This window comes from Eptatretus burgeri, chromosome 12 (assembly GCF_056783735.1).
Source record: "Eptatretus burgeri isolate ZD-2024b chromosome 12, Ebu_testis_v1, whole genome shotgun sequence".
Taxonomy (NCBI): Eukaryota; Metazoa; Chordata; class Myxini; order Myxiniformes; family Myxinidae; genus Eptatretus; species Eptatretus burgeri.
Window position 1 is genome coordinate 80,426,297 of NC_140972.1, and position 18,328 is coordinate 80,444,624.

An 18,328-nucleotide genomic window follows, 5' to 3' on the forward strand; every position below is an offset into this window, starting at 1 on the left:
CTACAAGAGTGAGGCTCATGAAAGAGCAAGGTTGAACTGATAGCAGGGGTAGTGGGGAAACAATTGGGCATAACTGGCAAGGAAATGGATGAACAGGAAAGGAAGGAGGAAATTGTGTGTGTGAGAGAGAGAGAGAGAGAGAGAGAGAGAGAGAGAGAGAGAGAGAGAGAGAGAGAGAGAGAGAGAGAGAGAGAGCCAGAGCGAGAGAGAGAGAGCCAGAGCGAGAGAGAGAGAGAGAGCCAGAGCGAGAGAGAGAGAGAGCCAGAGCGAGAGAGAGAGAGAGAGAGAGAGAGAGAGAGAGAGAGAGAGAGAGAGAGAGAGAGAGAGAGAGAGAGAGAGAGAGAGAGAGAGAGAGAGAGAGAGAGAGAGAGAGAGAGAGAGAGAGAGAGAGAGAGAGAGAGAGAGAGAGAGAGAGAGAGAGAGAGAGAGAGAGAGAGAGAGAGAGAGAGAGAGAGAGAGAGAGAGAGGCAGAGACAGAGAGAGAGCCAGAGAGAGAGAGAGAGAGAGAGAGAGAGAGAGAGAGAGAGAGAGAGAGAGCCAGAGCCAGAGCGAGAGAGAGAGAGCCAGAGCGAGAGAGAGAGAGAGCCAGAGCCAGAGAGAGAGAGAGAGAGAGAGAGAGAGAGAGAGAGAGAGAAAGAGAGAGAGAGAGAGACACAGAGAGAGAGAGAGAGAGAGAGAGACAGAAAAAGAGAGAAAGAGAAAGAGAAAGAGAAAGAGAAAGAGAGAGAGAGAGAGAGAGAGAGAGAGAGAGAGAGAGAGAGAGAGAGAGAGAAAGAGAGAGAGAGAGAGAGAGAGAGAGAGAGAGAGAGAGAGAGAAAGAGAAAGAGAAAGAGAAAAAGAAAGAGAAAGAGAAAGAGAGAGAGAGAGAGAGAGAGAAAGAGAGAGAGAGAGAGAGAAAGAGAGAGAGAGAGAGAGAGAGAGAGAGAGAGAGAGAGAGAGAGAGAGAGAGAGAGAGAGAGAGAGAGAGAGAGAGAGAGAGAGAGAGAGAGAGAGAGAGAGAGAGAGAGAGAGAGAGAGAGAGAGAGAGAGAGAGAGAGAGAGAGAGAGAGAGAGAGAGAGAGAGAGAGAGAACAAGAGAGGCAGAGACAGAGATACAGAGCCAGAGAGAGAGAGAGAGAGAGAGAGAGAGAGAGAGAGAGAGAGAGAGAGAGAGCACACACTGAAACCAGGAAGTTAGAGGATTGGGTAAGGAATGGTCCAGAGAGCCCCCAGGCAAAAATGCTGCAGTTATAACTTGAGTATATGATAGTGGTACTCTCATATACTATAGTTGCTAATACATCCTACTACAGTAATCTGCAGAGATTTACTGCAGGAAAGGAATGCTATTTTTGCCTGGGGGTAATAAATATCAAGGGAAAGGATTGGGAATGACATAAGGTGGTGGTGCACTGCCTACTCAAAGTAATGGATGGAAGAGTGGGAAAAAACAGCTTCTTGAACTGAAAAGAACAGATGGGACAAGCGAGGAACAAAGGAGCACGTTGATGTGTGTACAGAGTGGCCACCATGTCTTGTCACCACTTGTAAAAATTGTGACATTGCCTTTGTGTGCAGAGTGTTAATTCGTTTCCTTTTCTGCCTTTTTTCCAGATTGAGTGAACATAACCATGGGTGATACAAGCAATTGCACCAATGAAAAACGGATTGTTATCAGTATCTGGGTTCACATCAAAACTATTCTCCATAATATGACAATACCCAGACAAAAATGCTCCATATGGTTCGAACTATAGTATATGAGAGTTGTACTCTCATATACTACAGTTGTCTGCAGAGAATTACTACAGGAAAGGAATGTTATTTTTGCCTGGGAGAGCACAAACGGATCCACCGGACATTTAAGGCTTGTATCATATGATGTAAAAGATACTGAAAATGTATGTGGTGTAACTTGTAGAATCCTTCAATGTTGTCAGCTGATATGATAGAAGGCAATGTCACAATTTATACAAGGGGTGATAAGATATTGTGGCCACACTGCAGTGAGCCTGGATTTTGGAAGTTAACTTGGAGAGGGTAACTGGAAGAACAGATGCATCTTGGAATTGCTGGGGAGGCCCAGAGGACTGAGAGAGTAGAAGGAGCAATTTTGGGGAGGCAGTAAAAACTAGAGACAACTAACCTGCTTGCGATGTGTTAGCAACGCACCTTGGGAAGTGGGAAGTAAGTACACACACACACACACACACACACACACACACACACACACACACACACACACACACACACACACACACACACACATCACAAATATTTCAGTGTGTACAAGTCAGACTGCATACATTTTAATTCTTTTTCACTTTGTTTGCACCAATACACTTTCACAGCATACATCTACTACGTCATTTTACTTTTGACAGAAAACCGCCAAATACATCTAAAATCAAACATTTATTTATGCATCATGAGTAATCTCAAATAAAACAATAGATACACCATTTCAAAAACAAAACACCTTTTCAGCAAAAAGCCATCACAAAAAGCATTGATGACCTGCTGCAAGGTATCGGTCACATCACCCATGCAGAATGTAACAGCAACTTTATTACAACATTAAAATGAATGCAAGCGTCTCTAAATGATAAAACAGCAACTAGACAGTACTAAGCCAAACACAAAAACCTATTTCACAGTTTTAAAGAAAATATTTGATTTTTAAACATTATATACAGTATTGACATTGTGCGTAGAATACATTGTTGATTATTGAATGTCGCACACGGGCGGGCGCACTTAGATAGTGAAGCAACACTGATCCTGCCGCAGAGTCACGGAATGGCTGTCTTCATCATCTTTGCCATGACATTTAATTCTGACTTCAAAGTGATGCACGATTTGGAGCCACATATTCGCTGAACCCTTTACTCCACATGCCCGAGTTCATGATTCAGGACAGCTTTTATGCTCCCCAAGTAGCCAGTACGTTCTCACTCTGCCCTTTCCCTGCAAGTGGAAGAACATATTCAATGTATATTCATGTATAGTGATAGCCTCTGGGTTCAAATTATCTCTGTAAATGAAAAAAAACAAAATTCAAAGTACACCTGCTCATATATCATTTGCTGCAGTAATTGGTGTATTGATCGCCTCTTTGGCCTGGTACTGCCAGATCTCATTGTGCAACTGAAAGTAAAGGGTGTTCCATAAAGACCTGGACAACTTTGGTTGTCAATATATTTAGTACCACAAATGATACATTATACCCTTTGTTTTATATAATCCAAAAACTCAGAGAGTTTTCTTAATTTTCAGATCTAGTGGTTTAATGTAAAAGAAAATGGCAACTCGACAGGAGAAAGCTCAATGCGTCGAATGGTTCATCGAGACGAGATCCGACATGCAAGTCCGCCATAGCGGACTTGTATCAGAGAGTGTGGTACAAGAGGTTTGTGGAGGCTGGAAGTTGTCAGAAACACAAAAGTACTGGTCGACCAAGCACAAGTGCAGTCGACGTTGAACAGTGCGTGAATCATTTCAGCAAAGTCCCAGAAAATCAATCCGATGTACATCCAGAGAACTGGGAATACCAATCACCACTGTACACAGGACTTTGCATCAAAGACTGAAGCTTTATGCCTTTAAGGTGCAGATTCTGCCGGAACTCAAACCAAATGACAGACCCAAATGCAAGGCGTTTGACTTGGAAATGCTCAGTTGCATAAAGGATGACGAAGATTACCTGAAAAAGGTCATGTTCACAGTCGAAGATTGCTTTCATGGATCAGGGAAGGTCAACCAGCACAATGTGAGGATCTGGGGCTCTAAAAACCCACACGTGGTCATTGAACACATACGTGACAGTCCAAAGGTCAATGTTGGTGTGGCCTTCTCCATGACCGCTTGGTGGGTCCGTTTTCCTTTGTGAAGGATACAATGACCTCAACAATTTACATGAACTTGTTGGTAGTGTTTGTTTTTCCACAGATTGAAGACCTGCAACTAGATGTCATTTTTAACAGGATGGCGATCCCCTTCATTGGGCCTTAGTCGTTTGAGCCGTCCTGAATGAAAAATTTCCAGCTCACTGGATTGGTCGAGACGGACCAACCGCCTGGCCTCCACGATCACAAGACATAACCCCCCTTGATTTTTTTTCTATGGGGGTTTGTCAAAGATGTCTGCAAAATCAAGGTGGCAAACGTGCAGGATCTTCGTTCTCGGATCACAGCTGCATGTGCACTGGTGGACGTAAATATGCTGAGCTGAACATGACAGAAACTCATGTACCGCCTTGATGTCCTGTGTGTGAAAAACGGAGCTCATATTGAAGTGTATTAATGGTGTGCACAAAACTTTATGAGGTTCTGTATCATATAAACCAAAGGATGTCGTATCATTTGTGCTTCGAAATATATTAACATTCAAAGTTGTCTGGGTCTTTTTGAAAAACCCTGTGGTACAACATAAGGTCCTTGAGGTATTATGTATTGCTTAGCTCGAGGTTAAGTGCAAGAACCGATTCAGTCATCAAACTGACTGATTGGTGGACTTGTACCACGCTCAAATCGGAGCTTTCTTTTTCACCCTTCATCCCTCCCCAACTCTGTTGGCTCAAGTGCACACCAAGCAACACACATCCAATTACCATTCACAAATCTGGTCTCACTGATCACCTTCATTTCTTGTCTCCTTTTTCTCCCATCTGAAGAATTGACTCCCAGAGTGCATCGAATATTGCTCTTCCCATCTATCTTTAAGGTAGCGACCCACTACCATCTTGTGTCACCTACCATGCTTACCCATGATCATTCTATTGGAGATGACCTCTCTCCTCTGTCCAGCTGAAACACTTTCTGTTTGCAGTTACCTTGCTGTTACTGGTCTCAACCGTTTGTGTGTTCTATGCTTTATTGGACGTCTATCTGCAGTCGGCTTTGTTGTCATCCATGTCTATAAAGTTCTTTGCCTGTTTGTCTATGTACCTTGTCCACATATTCCTTTCTTGTTTGTGAATTGGCCTCTCTCCCTCTGTCAACAAGTTATTTAATGAGCCTTGACCTTAATAGAAAAAAAATTGGAAAATATTCACATTACGAACATCAATAATGAAACAATTAAGCCTGACTGGCTGGAGCAAATGCAGCACACTTGCCTTTGGGTGCTTTTGGTGCCATAAAAGCGTCCAGTGCATAACTTTTTTTTTAACCATTTCAGCTTTTGCCATCAAATTTTCAACTAGAACACCACTGGGTGGAGCACGTACCCTCTGCCAGGCTGAATAGTTCACGTTTTGTATCCCACTGATAGGCCGGATCTGGATCTGGATCTGGAGCTGAACTAAAATCTAATCAGCCTGTTCTTGTCACCCAAGCAACTCATCCACCGAGTTTGATCGTAACTCGTCCACAACTTTTTGAGATATCAGGCTATATAATTATCGGTTTTTGTCCTATCTCTCAATGGTGAAGAATCACTTTAAAATGATTGTATCCTGATCCGAGTCTTCACCAAAATCTAATCGATTTGTCCTTGTCACACACCCAACCTGTCCACCAAGTTTCGTCTGAATCCATCCATAGCTTTTTGAGATATCTTGCTCACAGCCAAACAAACAGACCGACAGACAGGGGTGAAAACTTAACCTCCGTCCACCTTCGGTGGCGGAGGTAACAAGTCTTTATTATGAGAATGTGGATAACACTAATTAATAAAATATGCTTTTATTTTTTAGAAGTTTTCGTGAAGTGATGTTCGAGGGCAATGCAGATGTGGATGGGCTTGTCATTTTGGGATACTTTCTGTGATTATTTTGCACTCATGTAAAAAGTCACAGTGAAAATGGTCCCTGGAAAAAGGAGCCATCTGCTTGTTTGTAAATTTGAAGGTTAATCGACTTAAGACCAGAAAAAAAATTAACATTTGGTTCTGCCTGAATGGTTGAGTGGTTGAGACTCTGACCTGATTTGTGGTTTGAATCTCAATTTGGGTTGGGGCATGTTTTCAAATAAGAGGTTATTGTAACTTGTGACTTTGTAATGTACCCATCTTAATAAAAAAATTATTTAATTACTGAATTAATTTTTATAAAAGTGGGTCCCTTTCCTCCTTCTCGAACCTGCTCCTGTACCTTTTATTTATCCCTCCTCCACTCACACCCCACCTCGAGCCCCTGAACCAACCAGGTCGGGGGCAGAGTCCTTCCCGCTCCAACTTCTCGCTGTCCCCTTAAATTAAAGAGCAGGTTAAAGAGCGAACTAAGTTAGAAGTGCAGGACTCACTGCCGAAGTAACAACTGTGGAATACAAACCCAAGTCAATTGAATGAAGAACAAAGTGTTTAAACACTCACCCAAATGCCAATCTCGGCAATTTTGAAATTTGTTTCAACAACCAAATACTTTTGATTCCATAAATAAAGGATAAAAAAGATACCGGAGGTAAAATACCCCTCCCATGTTCCACTACCCATCCCACCCCTTCCAATATTCCCCTCCATCCCGCACCTTCCCAGTTTCCTCCTCTCCCCTGTCCCTCACCCTCCGAGCCTCCCATATATCCAGCACCCTCCCAACACCTATCCACTGTCCCTCACTGTGTGAACCTCAAACATCTGAGGCCTCCACCTCCACCTGAGAGCTCTTTCGATCCAGGCTGCTGCTAACAGCCTGGACATCATCTGTTGAAGAGAATCCTTCCTCCCACAGGACATCCTTGATACCTTAATGCCTCCACCAGGTTATCATCTCCTCCAATTTGATAGTCCTGAAATTCACCCTGGTAGCGGAGTTGCTATTGACATCAATAACTCAATTTTTCACTGTCCACGTATGATCTTACACTTCCCAACCCACAGGAGTACCTTTGGCTGTGACTTCCCCTCTGCTCACACCTCCCAAAAATCTATTCCACGGAAGTGCCTCCTGTGCAGCTGCCCTCTGCAGGGCAGCTCACTGGATGACAGGATTGGGGCAAAGCCTTTCGGACCCCCACTCTTTGACGATAGGAGTAAAACCATGGGGTAACTTTCCTGGGTCAGATTGCGATAGTATGTGATGGGGTGGTGCTGAGGTGTCATCCACCAGATGGTGGTCTCCTTGGGTTAACCTGAGGCGGTCCCTTTGGGTAGGTACCTGAAATGTCCTATCCCTAAGAGAGGATGATCACCTGTCTCTGTTATCATCTGAGCTAAAGCATTTGAACATCGGTATTGCAGCACTCTCTGAGGTTCAGAGACCGGATAGTGGTGAGATCATGGCGGATGGGTACACCTTCTATTGGTCTGGTCTCGCTGATGGTTACAATGCCCAAGGAGTTGCTGTAGCTGTGTCCAATAAGCTGACTCCAATGAAAATTGAGGTAACTGGTAACAACGAGCATATTATGAGACGAAGGATTTGTCACTCCGTGGGTGTCATTTCTCTGGTCTGTATCGTTTGTCAAGGGTATGTACTGGCCCCACACTTTTCAGGGCTTGCGTGGAGTGGAATCTGGGAGGATATCAGAGTGATCAATCTATGGTGCATCATTCGGGAATGTCAAGATCTCTGACCTTGATTTCAAAGATGATGCAGTCATCTTTGCGGAGACTGTGGATATACTTTTGGAGGCCCTTGAGGTGCTGAATGAGGAGTCGGAGCTGCTGGGACTACGGGTTTCCTGGGTCACAACTAAGCTCCAGGCTTTCAATGACATATTGGATGCTGCTATCTTCTCTGTACCTGTTTGTGGTGAGGATGTTGAGGTCACGGAGAAATTCACTTACCTTGGCAGTGGTATTCATGTCTCTGCTGGCTGTGAGCCAGAGGTCAATAGACGTCTAGGTCGGGCCTGGGGAATCATGGATTCACTGTATCATGGAGTCTTCAGGTCATTGGTGCTTCCAGTCTTGCTCTACGGATGTGAGACTTGGACCCTGACCAGAGACCTGAGATGGAGACTGAAGTACTTTGGTACCAGGTCTCTTCGGAGAATCCTTGGCTATCGCTGGTCGGACTTTGTGTCCAACGAGTGGTTGCTGAGAGAGACTCAAGTGAGATTTGTTACCTGCTTAGTCCGCGAGTGTCAGCTGCGGCTGTATGGACATGTGGCTCGTTTTCCTAATGCGGATCCTGCTCCCCAGATTCTCTCAGTGAGGAAGCCTCATGAGTGGAGGAGGCCAATTGTCTGACCAAATGCCTCGTGGTTGCAGCAGGTTGATTGGCATCTCAAGAAGATGGGGATGGGCCAGGCATCTGCCTGGAGGATGGCTAGACTGACGCCCCTGGAGTACTGGCCGAAAGTGGACGCAGTGACACGCTGCTCTGGCGCATGCTCCCATATCTGACCTGACCACCTCTTGGTTGTCTGTTGTTGTACCATCTGCCAAACAGTGACGACTCTATCTACATTTCTCTGTGACAACATGGACCAACTTTTAAGCCCTTATCCCAACTCTCTCTTTCTCATTTGTGGCAATTTCAGTAGTGGCAAAAACAGGAATGCAACATGGCTGGGTGTTGGGGCCTCTCTCAGCGGCCATGGAACTTCGGCAAAGGACTTCTGTGACTCCACCGGACTGTCCACATTATGATGCCACAATAAGACACCACAATCCTCTTCTGGTTTCGCATCACGATATCTTTTGATGTATTTCCATCACAATCCCACAACAATGGTGAAATCTCAAAATATATTGTGATGCTAAACCAGAAGAGAATTGTGGTGTCATATTGTGGCATCATAATGCGGTGTCATTCCTAACTTGTTTGGTTGCTTTTTTGAGATTTCATCGCTCTGTTTTTAATTTTTTTTTTAATGTTTCTTTTTCTTGTTTCTGCAATTTTTTAAAGTACCATAATAAAATGCTTAATGTTTTATTAATTTTATTATTTTGGTGTGAATTAAATCCATCTGTGTTATTCAATTGTTTTAATGCTTATTACAGCGTGGCAACATCACGTTGTTATACACTTGGCTATCTGTCCTGTGTCTTCTGTCACACTTATTTCAGTTGATTTGGGTGTGGTTTGGATTGGTATCACTTTTGGAATGTCAATGTTCATTTTCCCCCCCTCCCACGATCCTGGCCTGGTTTGGTTGAGTCCACATTTATGTTCGATTTATTTTCCTAATAAAACTATGATTGTAATGTTTGATATATTTTTAAATTTGTTTGCGTGGAGAAGCCCAGAGTCAAAGTAACTTCCTTGTGTTGGAATCACCATCATGACTTCAGCAGTTATTAAGTTAGATTGGGCTCCAGTTTTACATTGTTTTGAGAGGGGGAACAAGAAGAAGAAGAACAAATTGGCGTTTTAGCAATCTCTAATTGTGGAACTTTAGCGATGTATTCTTGCATCTTTTTAAGTCTTAGTAGTTCAGAAAACACTCGAGAATAAATGATATGGCTTTTAAATGCCTATGACTTCACTCTGTCGTAGTTTATTCAGTACAGATTTAAATGGGTGGCCATTTTTTCCTGTATCATCCCTCGAGAAGCAGTACTACCGTACTCCATGATTATTATTATTATTACAAAGCGGACACGGGCAGGCTTTCCATTTTAGGATGCTTTCTGGTTCTTTAATTTTGATCATTTGGTCAAGGCTCTCCGACTCTCTGGAAAATCCTCTATATCTGTTTGCTGATGACTCCACCCTCTGCCGTACCATCGGTCATCCCTCAGACCAGCAAGCAGCAGCTTCTTCGCTCACTGCAGATCTGGATAAAATCACAAACTGGTCCAACACGTGGAACATGTTTTTCAATCCGGACAAATCTCACACTCTCACTATGTCTCTTAGAAAGGACCGTTTAGAAACCCCCCCCCCCCATCCACTTTCTCAACAATCCTCTGGAAGAAGTCTTTTCTTTCAAGCTTCTGGGTCTCACTATCTGTCATGACCTTTCCCGGGAAAGCCACATTTCAAACCTCGCCTCCAAAGCCAGTCACCGACTGGGAATCCTCCGTCGTGCAAAGTCCTTCCTCGGCCCACCTGGGCTCCTGACCACTTACAAAGCTTTTGTCCGCAGCCTGATGGAGTACTGCTCTCCCCTCTGGGCTGGTGCTCCTGCCTCCCACCTTTCTCGGCTTCACGCTGTAGAAACCAAGGCATTTCGGATCATTGGCATCTCCTGCAATGAGGCTGAGTCTTTGGGCCTCTCACTCGTTCACCGCAGGTTGGTCGGTGGTCTTTCTGTCTTCTACCGTCTCCTCTCCAGCCTCACCCCCCCCCCCAGCTCTCTCTGCGATTTGTCCCCACCACATTTCCGCAGGGCGTTCAAGGTCCGCCAACAACCCTCTTCTGGTAAAACTACCAAAATCACAAATCACTGCTCACCCTCACTCTTTCATTCCTCTTTTTTCCCGCCTTTGGAATAAACTCCCTCACTCTATTCATTCCCATTCTTCCCTCCAGGCCTTCAAAAGAGCTGTTCACCACCACCTCTTATCATCATCCAAATCCTCGATCTTTTCTACCCCCGATAATCCACCCAAGCCCACCTCCTTCAAATTCCCTGCTTTCCTTCCTGAAAGTCCCTGTAATGTCCATCTTCTATTCCCCATGTTCCCCGTCCCATCCCTCTCCCTTCCCCAGATCGCCTAATGTCTCTGTTCCCCACTGTTTTGTCCTTCCCACTCCCTCCTCTCTTACCTCATGTCCCCCATGATGTGCGTTGTGTGTTAGCTCTCACATGAGCCTCGACAAGGTATACAACAACAACAACAACAACAAAAAAGGCACATATTCATGTCCTACTTGATTCCAGTCACTTGAACTCCTCTAACTTATCTCTTTTGCTGGGCTAAAACTCGAAAGATTCAGGTTTGGTGTCAAAGTGTAGACTACAACTCAGGACTTGGACAAAGGTCGATTTTAAATTCAAATGTAATAATATTGTATGTCAAGTACTAACTTTGAAGCTATTTCCTATTCAAAGGTGTGAATTGAATACTGCACATCCTGACATCATAAATTGATCAATTCAAGTGTAACAGTCTTTTTGCTACAAACAGTGAATCAGACACTACATGATATTTATACAAGGAAATACAGAAAAACTGAGAAACAGGATAAAGCCATTTTTTCCCATCATGCCCATGTCACATTCACGCCCCCAAGCAAATAATTTCCCCAGGGTATCAGCACAATGGCCTACTCTTGCGAAAGACACCGTGGGAAGCTTAATGTCCACCATCAATCGTTCATGCGAGCGAGACTGCTGAAGGCAAGTGCACTAGCTTGATGCATCCTACCAACCCAGAGATTTCAATAATGGGAAGAAGAACTACTTGGGAGTTATTGGAAAGTGCATTTAAATGTACAAAGTAGAAAGCCAGACAAAAAGTAATGCATGTGAAAAATGTCAATTTGAGGAAAGGTTGGATTATTTTATGATTTTTCAATTAGTCTACCAAGGTGGAGTAGGTTGTAAGAAGAACATTTTATACTACCTAAAACCCAGGAAATTGAAAACCTCGGCTTTCAAGCCATGTTGACTGAAAAGTTGTGTCAACTTACCCGATAGACACGTCACTTGCACATTGTGTAAATCTCAGAAAGAATCCATCAAGTTATGGTGACCTCCATCTAGTTATCGTTTTCTATCTCTCCCCTCTTTCTCCTTTTCTATTCTTCCCCCTATTTCTTCCTCTCCGACACTCCTTCCCCACCCCCTCCCCTCTCTGTCGACTACCCCCTCCCCCACCGATAATTTTTACATTCTTCTTATTTAACTTTAAAAATACATGCTTTCTGGTAGGTAATTCTATTCATGTTCTATGAAATTTTGTGAACTAAAACTGCTCTATCGAACTGCTAACAGCTGTTACAAAGAGACGTTATCGGAGTATTTTGCTGCAATGGCAATCTTCACCGTCAGAGTTCATTCACACATACTGGGATTGCATATTTTGCAGTGGTAAATGAAAGTGAGATGAATATCTGCTTCTAAATGAAAGTGGATAAGTGCTTGCTTTGACAGTTTCTATATTTCTTACATCCCTTCGCAGTTGTACAATTACTCAGAAAAAGACATTTTAGTTTCAATCTGAGGCCATCAAATTATGATGCATGCCTTGTGGAGGAGTTGGGGATGAATACATTTTGGAATAGAATCGAGAAGGGAGGATGATATGGGAGAGAAAGGAGCATGGATGCTGGTGTGTAGGATGAGTGAGGAGAGAAGGGAAAGTACTTTGGAAGGAACCCGGAGGATGGAAAAGGTACACGTCAAATAACTGCACCGTTTCTGTGAAATAAAATGTGAGGCACTTTTTAATTTCACTGGCTTGGTGCCATTTTTGTGACACTTTTACAATCTAAAAGAGTTCACCCCCAAGATTGGGGTACAGTACTTTATGTCGATAAAGTGTCACAAAAATTGTCTCATTCCAGAGTAGAGTCCTTTGCAGTGTGTCAGGACAAAAGAAAGAAGGAATTCTAGGAAATATAGTTATTAATATTTACAATAAAGAAAGGAAATTTTGCCCACTGAAACTTTGCTGGATCCATATGCAGCACCTGAACCTATATACCTATAGAGCAGGCCAAGCACAAAACTCATGTTACTGCCATGGAGTACTCTCTGAAGCATGAGGCCAGGAACACTCTGTTTATAAGCAGACTAATGTCAGCCTTCACCACTATTGGGGAAGGCACATTGTGGGACAAATATTATTTCACAAATTTAAGAAGTAAACTATCGTTACCTTCATTTCCACGTCTCCTCGCAGTTCCAATTCAAAAGAACAAAATTCCTCCAGAACTTCCTTTGTAGCAGAAGATACGTGGATCCTCAGAGCTGTGCACCACAGTGAAACAGTATTACAGATTACCAAATGTTGTACCATGGACTGGGCAGGCATTAGATTAGTCACAAATTAAAATCCACCATCTCTCATTTTCAAACAGAAATATCATTCACGAAAAGGGGAGGGGGAGATGACAAACCTTCCCCATTGGATTCCATACGGGAAGCCGTGTTGACTGTATCACCAAAGAGACAGTATCGTGGCATTTTCAACCCAACAACTCCTGCACAAACAGGACCTGGAGAAACAGGACAATGCAAATAAAACAGGATAATCACTTTGACTAAGCATTAACAATTGGTACAAACAAAACTAGATATCTGCGATCACATAGCAATTGCCAAGGGTAAGCCTCCCCCAGTGCTCATGATCCAATGATGGCCATATTCTTTTTGGACGCCAAATGACCTTGACCTTCAAAATTTATGGATTAGTGTGTAATTTAAGAATACGTGTCCCAATCTACAATATATCCATAAAACTCAACATCATGAAAATCTGAGGAAAATTATTCAAATTTGGTCAAAAAGTTGTTTTTTGTTAATTTGCTCACAATCCGAAAAAAAGTAGGTCAAGGACACAAAACAAATATCAGGTGCACAACCTCAGTGAAGGTACACTATTATGATGCAAGAACATCTTGGAAGGCCAAGCGTTCTTTGAGATTCCGGGTTGGCAAAATTGAGCGATGACAAAAAATGTATTTTTTTTTTTTTCAGACTGCCATTTCACCTTGACCTTTAATCTGGAGGGATATGATGTAAATGAAGCGTAAATGTTCCTTGCTATAGGCTATCTAAAGAGGGCAAATTCGGTCTGATCTGACAAATCTTAGTTGAGTTCTGGTTAAAATGTCTATAATTAGGTCAAGGTCAAAAATTCTGTCAGCTCCAACATACTTTGTGTTCCCAGTATTGATGTAAATTTTCATCCCAAAAGTCTCAGCCGGTTCCGAGATACAGCTCGGAAATTGGCAGAAAAAATAAATAACATAAAAACCCCACTGGTGGTTTAGTATTCCTGGGCAGCCTGGTGTTGGCTCAGTGGTTAGGGTGGCAGCTTGGGATCCTAGGGTCCTGAGTTCAAGCCTCGTCGTCCGCTGAAGTACTACAACAGGGGGTTGACTCAGCCTGTCATCCTTCCGAGGTCGGCAAAATGAGTACCAGTTTCAGTGTGTGTACTGGTTGAGTGGCACTGCATCAGAAACACAGTTGCACTTCAAGAAATGATAGCTACCCCGGCAGCTAAGCTGCCATACGACCACACACACGAGTATTCCTGGGGGTCGAAAACTGTGAGGCACCATTAAAAATTGGAAGCACGAATTGTAGAAACAAACCCGACAACATGTATAAACCTTCCACTATCCTATAGACTATAGAGTATAGAGGGAGGCTTAATAACAAATTTTAATGTTTCATTGCAACATTTCTCATTAAATTGTTATTGTAATGAAAAAGATGCATTTTTTTTCACGTAAAAATCAAGAAACGCAATTTGAAGGGTATAAATCAAAAATATTTTCACAATCCAACCCAAAAATTCCTCCCAGATGTGCATGTAATCGTACATACTTTTTAAATTGCTTTAAATCGAATTTGTTTGGAAATGAGAGAAAGATAAGGGTAGCTGTCAATAGTATTGTCACAAAGTAAGTTATATAATGGACCACCATTCCCAATGTTGCATACCTGTGTGAATGCCAATGCGAAGTTTCAGTTGATCTTCAGGACAGTGTCGTATCGTGAAAGTGTGTACAGCATCCAGAAGAGCTAGTGACATGCGTGCAATTTCCCGTGCATGTACGTTCCCGTTATGCACAGGCAAGCCAGACACGACCATGTACGCATCACCAATGGTCTCTACCTAGAAAACATACCCCATGGAAAAAAAAGATTTATAACACAGAATAGACCATGATATAATAGAACGAAAATGAAACAGTAGAAAGAGTGGGGGGGGGAGCAAACCAAAAGCAGGGTGTAGGGGGTGAACAAGATGGAAAGTCACAAACTCTCAATCACAGTGGAAGGAAAAACTGGAGAAGAAACAGAAATGAAAAAATTAGTTTTACAAAATAGAAAGGAAAAAAACCATGAAGAGTGAGAGAGAATGGAGATAGTGGAGAGAGTGGTGAGTGGTGAGTAGAGAGAGAGAGAGCACACAAATCAGGGAGACCTGCTAATCTGGAGACACAGAAAGGGGTAGGAGGTGTTAATAAAGGTATAAAAGCTCATTCATGATGGTAAACATCTCACTGGAAGCCTTGGAGGGAAGAGTGAGATAAACAGACTGAGGAAGTCTCAGCCTCATCAATATCATTCTTCCAATGGCAGGAAAAAATAGAATAACAAATGAGTGGAGTTGAACACTGAGTCTGGATTTGGGGAGTTTTACCAGAAGGGGGTTGATGGTGGACCACATGCACCCTGTAGAAACTTGGGGGTGGGGGACAAAGCACAGAAAGAGCAGAGGGTGCAAGACCTGAAAGGAGGTGGTCGAAGACGGAGAGACCACCCACCTGCCTGCAATATGAAAGTGATAGGCCTAGAGACTGAGCTTCATCATGGGAGATTCCTATGATATTGAAGGCCTTGATTTCCACGGCATCAAACCGAGCAAGTTGTGATGCAGTGGCGCCAGCCCAAAGGGGAGAGCAGTCCTCCATCAAGCTGCAGCTGAAGGCCTTGTAGGTAGATTAAAGTTCAGGTGTGCCCAGAAAAGAGTTTACACAACAGTGGATGCCCAGTTGGGGTGACTAGCTTTGGAGGCCAACTTAGAAATGTGGTTTGCCCAAGAAAGATCATGGCTGATGGTGATGTCCAAAACTTTGAGTGACTGAACCTCAAGATAATTTTTAAGGAAGTAGATGGGAGGAATCACCAGACAATAATTTCAAAGAAACAGAGTGAGAGTGTGAGACTTGTCAGGAGTGAATGACATATTCCAAGTACAGGAGGACCACCTCATGATTTGTATCAATGTCTCCAGGGAGGGAGGAGCAGCTACCTGCTGATCTAAAAGATGAATGATGCCTCAGCAGAGGGTGGAGTCATCAGCCAAGAGATCATCAACATAATCAAAATGCAAATGGAAACATATATTTGAAGAAAAAAAAAATAGATTACCTTGTAAACGTCAAAATTGTCAATGATGGCATCGAAGCAGGTGTAAAGATCATTCAACAGCGTCACAACCTAAAAATATCAGTTAAATCATGAGATTACCTCTGCACATCAAATTATTTTCTAAGCCCAACATCAAACTCCCTTGTGTGTGAGATACACATAACAGAACATACTTTCAAAATTACTTTAAATCGTTTTTATGAACTACCCAAAGGTTGTACTCAGACAATTGTGCATGACTAGTGGCCTCAGGTAAGCTTGAGTGAGAAAGGCATTAAAATGCCACCTTGTAATGCAAAAAGTATACTCATGTCCTTTTTAGGTCATCTCTTCGAGCATGACCTAATAATATGGGTGTTGATGTCCTTTGATCCGTCTGTCCGTCCGTCTGTTCACAATGAAGTTGAAGCGGGAGATCTGGTCATTAGTGATCCTGATAGAGGTTGATAAGACGTTCACGATGGTATGACTTTCAAGGTTACCGAAGGTCAAGGTCAAAGTCACGAGGCCTTTGAAGTTGCGAAAATGACGATTTTCAAATCCTATCTCCTCCGCCATTTCTCAAGCGATCTTGAATTTGATTGTAGCATATGAATCTATGGGACAATATCTAAATTTGGTCAGGCCGGATTTTCGATATTCGCTTTCGTTTTCGTGTCACGTGACTTCAAAGTTGGCAAAAAATGCGAAAATGTCGATATTTTTTCTCGCAGAGATGACCGTCACTCCCGCACGGGTGTATTTTTGTTGATGTAACATTCTATGCAGATATTCTGTAAGTTTTCTAATACTCTGTAACGTATCAAGATAAAGATCGTAACCTCTGTTGTGACCTGTTGTGTTGCACTTGTAAAGTTTTTACCCCATGCTAATAGTGCAAAGCGGGGTTAAGCAATTGGTTCAATCTGTCTGTCCAGAAGTATATTTATATGATTGAGAAAGTCCTTAATTTCAATCAAATTTTATATTTTCAACACTGTGGAACACGAATCTGAACATGAATTGGACCATGAACCTGCAGTTTCGCAGTACTTTGACTAAATTTGGCAAATTGTACAGAATATCGTCCCTAGCGCGCATGCACACACAGGAGCAAGGTAATTATTTTACTCTATCTGCCAGTCATAAAAAAATTGAGAATCATTCCAAACAGGAAACTTACTGTTTTGAGGCATGTCATGAAAACAATAGTCACATCAAATTATATTCTTAACCCAACATCAAAATCCCCACAGACAGATGGACAAACAGACAAACAAATGTGAAAGCATAACCACTGTCCACCTTTGGTGGTGGAGGTAACAAGCAACAGGCATGAAGAACTAATGTCACATATTAAACAAGAGCGAGAATTGCTTTGCAATACACGTCTCCTATCGATGTGATATTTTCTAAGTCCAAAAAGGATACAACTCTGTGAAAAATTTACGAAACGTCCTGAAACTCGAACTTGTTCTGTAACTCATCATAATAAAGCCATATACCAAGTTTCAGTTGAATATGTTAAAGAGTATGGGAAAAAAAATCTGAAAACTACAGGTGGGATGGACAGATAGATGGACAGTAAACTTATAGTTCCCTCCAGTGAAACCGGCAGGGGACAAACAAGCTGGTTTATCCGATCAAGATTGGGCTGTGTGGTTCCATCAAAAAGATTGATGTTTAAAGCTGTATCAAAAATTACCCCAGGAGTTCACCATGGCAGTGATGGAGCAAATGGCCTCATTTCGTTGTTTGAGTTCATACAGGATAGCATGACGACCACTTGCACTCAATGAAGCCACACTGTGGACTCTTTGTAGATTAACTTGCATTCTACATAGGGAATATAATATAAATACTTATATGCAATTAGTTCAATTCCCAACAAAATTCATCTTCAAATGTGATGCGGTTAGACTCCACCCCTCTCCAAGTTTCACCACTCTCCTCAGCAAGGGGACACTCGATCAGCCAGTTTTTTGTTTTTTTAACATCGTCCGATTAACAATTGCAGTTTTTTTTATTGTGACTGAGAAATCACGTGTGTGTTACAATAATGCGGTTCAGTAAATTTTGGGGCAATTGACCCAGGAGTATGGAATATTGTACAACAATCAAAGAAAAGGCTTCACACAGCCAAAACTCACTCTTCCATCTATAGATTTGTGTAGCAGGCAAATGGGATGTTTATGCATCGAAGAGATGTTGAGAAATACATCTAGTTAATGAATTTGACGATTTGTAAACATCACTCAGAGGGAGAGACATCAAGTAGCAGGTCATTTTGTCCTCTGAATAAACAATAAATTTCCAGTGAAAAGCAAGTTTAAAACTTCTAGCAGATTTTTTCTCCTGATTAATTAATTGTGAACGCAATTAAAAGTGCATTGCATATCCAGTGAAGGCACCCTAAAGAGCATTTGTCATGAAATAGGCCACTTGTGAATGTTGATTTGTATCACATTGCTAATCATTTGTCTGAT

General features: G+C 42.5%; 1 protein-coding gene across 3 annotated transcripts in view; it reads right to left on the reverse strand.

Annotated features, from left to right (window-relative positions):
• Positions 1-2,266: 2,266 nt before the first annotated feature.
• LOC147015980 (atrial natriuretic peptide receptor 1-like) overlaps positions 2,267-18,328 on the reverse strand; it is a 206,338-nt gene continuing 190,276 nt past the window's right edge. For all 3 annotated transcript variants that reach the window (XM_085848663.1, XM_085848662.1, XM_085848661.1), the window contains 5 exons: positions 15,864-15,932; positions 14,427-14,601; positions 12,875-12,973; positions 12,634-12,725; positions 2,267-2,946 (listed from right to left, as the gene is read on the reverse strand). In XM_085848663.1, the coding sequence (XP_085704789.1) occupies positions 2,884-2,946; positions 12,634-12,725; positions 12,875-12,973; positions 14,427-14,601; positions 15,864-15,932 (498 nt within the window). In that variant the 3' untranslated portion in view covers positions 2,267-2,883. The remainder of the gene's footprint in view (positions 2,947-12,633; positions 12,726-12,874; positions 12,974-14,426; positions 14,602-15,863; positions 15,933-18,328) is intronic.